The sequence below is a fragment of the Merops nubicus genome, unplaced genomic scaffold (assembly GCF_000691845.1).
Source record: "Merops nubicus isolate BGI_N331 unplaced genomic scaffold, ASM69184v1 scaffold7149, whole genome shotgun sequence".
Lineage (NCBI taxonomy): Eukaryota > Metazoa > Chordata > Aves > Coraciiformes > Meropidae > Merops > Merops nubicus.
Window position 1 is genome coordinate 1 of NW_008631580.1, and position 8,170 is coordinate 8,170.

Genomic DNA, 8,170 nt, shown 5'->3' on the forward strand with positions numbered 1-8,170 from the left:
TCCCTTTCCCTAACACACTTCAGTTTCAAATGAAGATAATACTAGCATGCATATTTTTCTGACTGGTTGTATTTCAGGATTTTTGTTTGGAGAGGCATGTTTTAGTGTTCTTCAGCTGATGTTGGCTGACTCATAGAATCATAAGATTGCTGCAGGTTTCTAGATAGAAGTCCTATAGAAGTCCTATTTATAGCAGAAATATCACCAGTGCTAGATCCGGTTGGATGTGGCTTCAAGTCAAATCTAGAAAACCTTGAAGGATAAAGAACATTTACTGAACATTTCTCTGGGTATCATGAGCCCTTGGGAAGATTTTCCTAAATTCAATCTTCTCAATCTTCTTATTAACTTTTTTTTTTTTTTTTCTTTTTTTTGGTGACCAGCTAGTGCCTGTCTCTTGAGGCTATAAAGGCAATCACCTTCCCTCATGCCGATCCCCCTACCCCCTCTTTTTCACATATATGTAATTTTATTTTATTATTCTAAAAATATCTACTGCCAGTATCCCATAGGGTGATACTGAGAAGTTATTTTCAGGATCAAAGGTTCCAAATCATGCAGAACTTACTGTGCAGTCCACTCATGCATATATGATGGCCATTCATCCAGAGCTTTCTGGCCAGCTGCAACATATTTGAGCTCTTAGGCAACAGCTACATTCCTTTTCCCACATGCCAGGATTCCCAGACTAAAGACAATATTCACCAAAGTTAAAAAAGAGATATAAAAACTATGATGATTGAAGATGTTTGCAATGGTTTATGGTTGTTATTTAAACCTAATTCCTGCTTCTTTTCAGTGTTATAATTTGCAGAAGTCCAGGATATTTATAGAGGAGAACATTATTGGTTTCCCTTTTCCCCTTTTATTGCTGTTCACACAATAATCACATTTTATTCACAAGATTGCCTTAGGTGCTATGTTTATAGGAAAAATACTGGTGTAGATGTCCTAGTACAGGCAAATAATATTTTGGGTTTTAAATCAAAATCTTTCTATGCTAGAAAGAGGAAAAGGAAAGACATTCATAAAATTACTGTTTTAAATAATGAAAAAAAATTGCAATGCTTTACAGAAATGGAAGAGTGGATCCAGAAATGCTTCCATACAGGTACTAAGAGTCTAAGATGGGCATTTAAGAAAACTAAGATGGGCATACTAGCACAACTGGATTTGTCTGTGGGTATTGAAATATGAAGAAAATGCTTTTTGGAAGACAGTTATAGCATTAGAGTTGTACTGTTACCCATTCAACAAAGGCCATAGGTGCTAAAACAAATCAAAGAGGCTGGAAAGGCATGAGAGTAATTGTAAGACCATATTTCTGTTCTTCCCATGCTCAATATGTAACCGTCATCCAGACTGGATTTAGGACCAAATATAAGTTCTCCAAAGATGAGATCTTTTTGGAAGACCTAATCAGGGGAAAAAAAAAAAAAAAAAAAAAAAAAAAAAAAAAAAGAAAGAAAGGAAAAATAGCTATTGATTTCCAGTTTTACAGCACACATACTCCACAGTCAACTAATTGTCTGGCTACATCTAAACCAGATCTCTGGTTCGAGCCATAGTGGACACATTGCCAATTGCATCCTCAAGCCTATCTGCAAGACATTATCTATTCCAAGAAACAAAAGGCAGGCAATTGTGTACTTTTCCTGGTCACTAGGGCAACCTTGATAGGTTCCTGAACTGAGAGCCACAGTTTCAGTTCACCTGAGCTAGGACACATACCCTATGGCAGCCTATAATAGCCAGAGAGATAATACTGACAATGAACTCCTAAAAGAAGACCATGAGATATCTATGCTCCATGTTTTTAAATGCCTTTCTTTGGTCAGACTCACAGGACAGTGAGGAATATATTCTCACTCAACATCCCCTAGAGAAGGAAATAGACCAGCCACATGTTGTCAAGATGCTTCACCCTGCTATTTTGTAATCTGGATGGAGTTGATCACATACTCCCATGAAGACCTAAACTAATGAGCTGGCTGTGGTCTTGCAGCCAGTGCTGAGGTGGGATAGTAGGTAACACTGACTACTGGTTCCTCTTGTTATGCGAGTCCTCACTTTGAGAGAAGAGCATAGTTCGCTTGCTTAAGCAAGGAAGAAGAATCCTCCCCAGAGACCTACCTTAAACTGGGGAGAACCCCCAGCTGAGAATATCTCTGAATATAAGGAGGAAAAGCAGTGCCAGTCCAGCACACCCAGAAACTGCTCAGTGGCCTTCTCAGGAAGGCTTTATGGAATGCAATTGAAGAAGAGTTAGCTCAAGCCAGACCCTGATGCTTCTGCTGGCTACTGGGAAGATTTAATACTCAGAAGATAAAGATCTTGGGGTGGATTACATATGGAAGGAAGGGTCTGTAGAAGAAAGGTCTCTCTCAACTTACCAGGCCAGTGGGTGCTAAGTTTCTCTGTATTTCTCTTTCCTGAAGTTGTAGATGATTTTCATGTTGCCAAGAGTTTCATGAAGGTTGCAGACAATACTAGTTTTATTGTTTACTGGAGCTGGTTGGTTTCTTCTTGATGCAGTAGACATGAAAGCTTATAAAAGATGCAGTTCGTATTGTAACAGCCTTAAACATGTATTTTTTGCATTTTTTTTTTTTTTGCATATATTTTTCTTTATACCAAGTGTCTGTAGGTGAAGAGAGTGAAGGAAGAAAGATCAGAATAATTTTTCTAACACAAACACATCATACTGTTCTTTATTTTTTATTAAAATCTCTGACTAAACAGTACCATTGTGCTTTACCATTAATTGTGCATTACAGCATTATATTAAATTTTATTACTCACATACATATTATTCCATTTGATGCTTTCTTTTTTCTCATATATACCTTCTTTCAATATTAATGAATTTTAAAGCATAGATCAAATATCATTAGCAAAAACAGCATCTCATTTCAAGCAAAATAAAATCAAATTGTTGTTATCATTGTTATTATTTCTCTTGAATGTATTTGTCTCCTAGAATGTTCTCGGGTGTTTCACACAGGAGGAGCAAGGCTTGTGTTGTGTGGCAGAACATGGGAGAAGTTAGAAGCTTTGTATGATGCTTTAATTAGTGTGGCAGATCCCAGTATGGTAAGAATTTCCTCACTCTGTTTTGAAGATTCACTACTTGAGGTAAACAATTTGTTCCAGTATGCAAAACGATTTTAAATCCAGTAAAACAAGGTGCATGAAACATGACTTACTCTTGATGGTAATTTTGGTCACCCAGGTAATACAGCCAATACAGCCCACACAAAGAAACACCTCTGAATGTCTTCTGAGCATGATGTCAAAAAGCATGATGAGTTTAAATAAGAAACACTGCTTTCTTGAGCTAATTCAAGGCAATCATTGTAAAGCAACTGTGTGGTCCTGAAGTTTGAACCAGCCACCCAACTAGAAGTGCTAGGCAGAGAATTTCCTGTTAATTTGGATGAAAGGTGTTCAAAGTGCTTCATCTAATCACAGGATCTACCATTCGTTTTTCATGTAATTAGAGTGCTCAAGGAATGGGAGATGGAGCAAACCATTTAATTAATTCTTAATTTCTTATCTGCTTTGGGAGAAGTCTAAGCTAGAAGGGTACAGGAACATATCAAAAAGAGTGCCATTTCCTCACTGTCACTGGCTGGGTCACCATGAAAGAAGAGATGCAAGGCTACCCCTGCTGCCCGTTCTTTGGAAGGTGTTTCTCTGATGCTCCTGCGAAAGCTTTCCTTCTGTGACCAGTAGATAGGTAACGCATTTCAGGGCACAGGTGCTCCTGAGGGCAGCACACAAATCTACAGCTGTTACCAGACCAACAAATATTTGTGTTTGGTCCTCATTTTGCAGTGGGTTTCATTCATCTGCATAAATAACCATAAACGTATCAAATTCATGTCATTCTGCACAGATTCAACCAGGAAAAAAATACCAAGTTTGACTAATGGATGTGCATTATATCATTGTAGTAATGAAGACACTTAGGAGTTCCTCTTTCCCAGAGCTGGTAAAATCTACATATTTGCAGAAATTGTACAAATATAAGCTCTATTTGGATGACCTATAGCTGAAAAAAACATTCCAACCTTCCAACCACCTCCCATGTCTATGTGAATTATCTGTCAAAGAACTATACCCTAGACCCTGCGGTTAGCAAAGTGCCCAACAGAAGTGCTTACAGGAAGACCACAACCTGAAGTGGTAGGAATCACTCTGTGTGTCTATCTGTCTCTGCTGATCACAAGAGAGGCAAATCTCAATAGGGTAGAGCTAGCCTAGCTTGTCTTTCCTGTGGTGTTCTGTTTCATCTGAATTTCAAAGTCTATGAATACCCATTGCTGAACTACCTTTTTCTTTTTTTGGTTATAAGAACAAAAGCAAGGTTTTTTGTGAGAATGACAAAAGCATTTTCTTCAGATATCAAGGTAAAATAAATTACACAATTAAATAGAAATACATTTTTGTATAGCAGATATCCTTGAAATAAGTATTTTCTTTATCAGACATATGCACCAAAGCTCATACTTCTGGATATCTCAGACATAAACTGCATTCAAGATGTAGCTAAGGAAATCCTGAATTGCTATGGCTGTGTGGATATACTGGTCAACAATGCAAGTATGAAGGTGAAAGGAGCAGTGCAGAGCATTTCATTGGAACTTGATAAAAAGATAATGGATGCCAATTATTTTGGACCTATAACATTAACCAAAGGTATTTTCACCCCCCCTTCTTCCTCCTCCCCATTTTGCTGTTTCCACCTAAAGCCTGAGATCCAAGTCATTGACATTAAACTACTTCATTTGCACTTCAAAATTTTTGCAGCCTTCACTGTAATCAGAAACGTTTCTGTGAAAAATCAATAGACAAGAGTTGAGTTGACAAAGCAAAAGCAGAGTGGCTGGGTCTGGAACTATATTGGTCCAGAAATACATAAGCAGGTGTTTGAAAGATTTTGAAATGTCTGCCTATTGTGTTCTGTGTATGTGGTGCTTTTATTTACAAAGATGATTGTGTTCAAAACTCTTGCAAGAATACAACGGGTTGAAAATTAAATGTGAAAATACTGAACCTGCATATGCATGTAGAATCCAAGTGAAGGCTAGAAGACATTCAAATTCCAGCTACTGAATACTGTGATATTTTTGACTACAATAATAAGACAACCTTCATAAAATTTGTGCTATCTACAATTCAGCTGTCACTTCTTTTCACTAAATACATTGAACTTCTTTATTTATGTGACTCTTTCTTTTATTTTTTTCAGCCATTCTTCCCAACATGATCTCAAGAAGGACTGGCCAAATTGTTCTAATTAATAGTATACAAGGAAAAATAGGAATCCCATTTCGTGCCGCTTGTAAGTTAGACATAGCAAAAATTAATAAATTGTGAGTATTCCATCGCATTGATAATAGGTTATTAAAAGTGCTAATTTGCATCCTAATTCAGTAAACTATTAATACAGTATTTGGATGAAAATTTTTCAAAGAATTGGAATACAAGAAGAAATAGTTAAAATAGTATCTTTGAAGTATAATTACTGCCTAAGTTACTTGAAGACAAGAGGATATCAAACATGACAGCAATGGGGTTTTTTTTGTGATCTTAGGAGACATTCAGGTAACCATGAACTTGTAGTTCTAACGTCTGCACCAGCAATATCAATAGAAACTGTAATGAAGAATGAAGTAGCGTATAACATACTGGTAGATACTAGCTACAGCTTCGTAAAGGGAGATTCATGCACTTAACAGATTTATGTGTGGGAGTTTAAAAGATGTAGTAATTGTATTCTGCTTGTTTTTCTAGAAATTTTTCAAGAAGTTTTCCATCTAAAGCTTCTCATGAAACCAAGCTGTCCTGACTTATGATGATTGATAAAATGCAAAGTTAGTGGACAGATAGTATAGATGTAAATAGATATTTTAAACTGTGACAGGAGGTCAGACTGGATGATGGCTCTGAATTAAAAAGGTCTGTGAGACCTCAGGATTTTTATTGTAACTTATAGTTCATGAAAGCAAAGCAAAGTGACAGGAATTGCAAGGAAAGCCATAGAGGAAAAAGAATATATATCCTGTCCTTATGTCTTTGTATATATCTATGCAGTGCCAACATCTGGAACGTTGTACGTAGTTTTGATCCTCCACCTCAAAAAAAGAATAAGAAACTCAAAAAAGGCTAAGAAAGGAAAAAACACATTGATGAGCCATGTGGAATGGTTTCCATCTAGGAAACAGTGAATTGTGTCAAGATAACATTGTATGTGTGTAAAATCATAAGTAAAAGAAGAGCTAGAAGAGAATTTTTACAATGCCTCTATTAGTATCTGTGTTGCGTGAAATGAAGCTGACAGAAGGAGTGTCCAAGTGAATGGAGATTTGCCATTTTTAAATTATATTATGCACAGGTTGATTTTCACAGCAGACTGAGTCTAATACAAGGTGGACAAGTACTTCACAGCTCTGCTGCACTTAATGCATAGTTCTGGTTTCTGGTCAAGGCTCACATACTATCATCCTTCTTTAATACCTTTTTTAACAAAAAGGCACTAAGGACAGTCAAAAACATTTTTAGCAAAGGTCCAATGTGTTAACAAAAGATTAGTGCTCCTGCATTCCAGAAATGGACACTGTGTTTTATTACATGGTGGAAAATGAGAAGGTGATTAGTGACAACCAACACGGCTTCACTAAGGGCAAATCATGCCTGAACAAATTTGATGGGCTTTTACAATGGAGTTACAGCATCAGCATATAAGGGAAGAGTAACTGATATCATTCACCTGGACTTGTGCAAAGATTGTGCACCAGCCCATATGACATGCTGTTCTCTAAATTGGAAAGGCATGGGTTTGATAGATGGACCACTTGGTGGATAAGGAATTGGCTGGATGATCGCAGTCAAAGAATTGCAGTCAGTGGCTTGATGCCCACCTGGAGACCAGTGATGAGTGGTATTTCTCAGAGGTCAGTACTGGCACCAGTGCTGCTTGACGTCTTTGTCAGCGACAGGGATAGTGGGATCGTGTGCACCCTCAGCGGCTTTGCAAACACCAAGCTGTGTGGTGCAGTCAACACGCCGGAGGGAAGGGATGCCATCCAGAGGCACCTTGACAGGTTTGAGAGGTGGCCCGTGCCAACTTCATGCAGTTCAAAAAGGCAAAATGCAGGGTCCTTTGTCTGGGTTGGGGCAACCCCAAGGACAAATACAGGCTGTGAAATGAGTGGATTGAGAGCGGTCCTATGAAGAAAGACTTGTGGGTGCTAGCTGATGAAAGGCTCAATGTGAGCAAACAATGATGAGTATAGCTCAGAAAGCCAAGCACATCCTAGGTTGTGACAAAAGATGTATGGCCAAGTGAAGTGATTCTCCCCCTCTGCTCTTTTGAGACCATGCCTGGACTACAGCACCCAGCTGCGGAGCCCCCAGTATAACAGGGACATAGACTTGCTGGAGTGGACCCAGAGGAGGGCCATGAAGATGACCAGAGGGCTGAAGTACAAGTCCTGTGAGGACAGACAAGCTGAGAGAGTTGGAATTGTTCAGCTTGGAGAAGAGAAGGCTCTGGGGAGACCTCATTGTGGCCTTCCAGTATATGAAAGGGGTCCACAAAAAAGCTGTGGAGGGCTTTTTTTAAAAGGCCTTGTAGTGATAGGATGAGGGGTAACAGCTTTAAAGTGGAAACGGGTAGAACTAGATTAGAAATTAGGAGGAAGCTCTTCGCTATCAGGGTGGTGAGGTACTGGAACAGACTTCCCAGGGAGATTTTACGTACCCCAACACTGGATATATTCAAGACTAGGTTGGATGGGTGGTGTAGTTTGAGGTTTTGGGGGTGGTGGTGGATGTGGTGTGTGCGACCCTCCAGGACCTGGGAGGTCCCGGGGGAAACAGTGTATTCTCTCCCCTTCCATTCCACACTCTTTAAAAGAGGCAGGAAGTGGTGCCAGCCCCTGTCTGTGGCTCCGTATCCGGGCGTGCCTCGCTCCATCAGATCCAGACCCATTCTGAGATTCGGCTTTTGTATATCTTGTTTATCTTTGTATTCCTCCAATATTTGTATCTATTTTTACCTCCCTTTTTTTGTTTTTTTGTTCCCTGTTAAACAATATACTTTATTTTTATTTAACTCCCAATCAGTTTTCAAAGTCTCTCTCTCTCTCTCTCGCTGGGGGGG

General features: G+C 38.8%; 1 protein-coding gene across 1 annotated transcript in view; it reads left to right on the forward strand.

Annotated features, from left to right (window-relative positions):
• Window positions 1-2,980: 2,980 nt before the first annotated feature.
• Window positions 2,981-8,170, forward strand: part of DHRS7C (dehydrogenase/reductase (SDR family) member 7C) — a gene marked incomplete at its 5' end in the record, with an annotated part of 6,789 nt that continues 1,599 nt past the window's right edge. Inside the window, 3 exons of the mRNA XM_008947610.1 lie at window positions 2,981-3,093; window positions 4,491-4,701; window positions 5,255-5,347. Of these exons, the coding sequence (XP_008945858.1) occupies window positions 2,981-3,093; window positions 4,491-4,701; window positions 5,255-5,347 (417 nt within the window). The remainder of the gene's footprint in view (window positions 3,094-4,490; window positions 4,702-5,254; window positions 5,348-8,170) is intronic.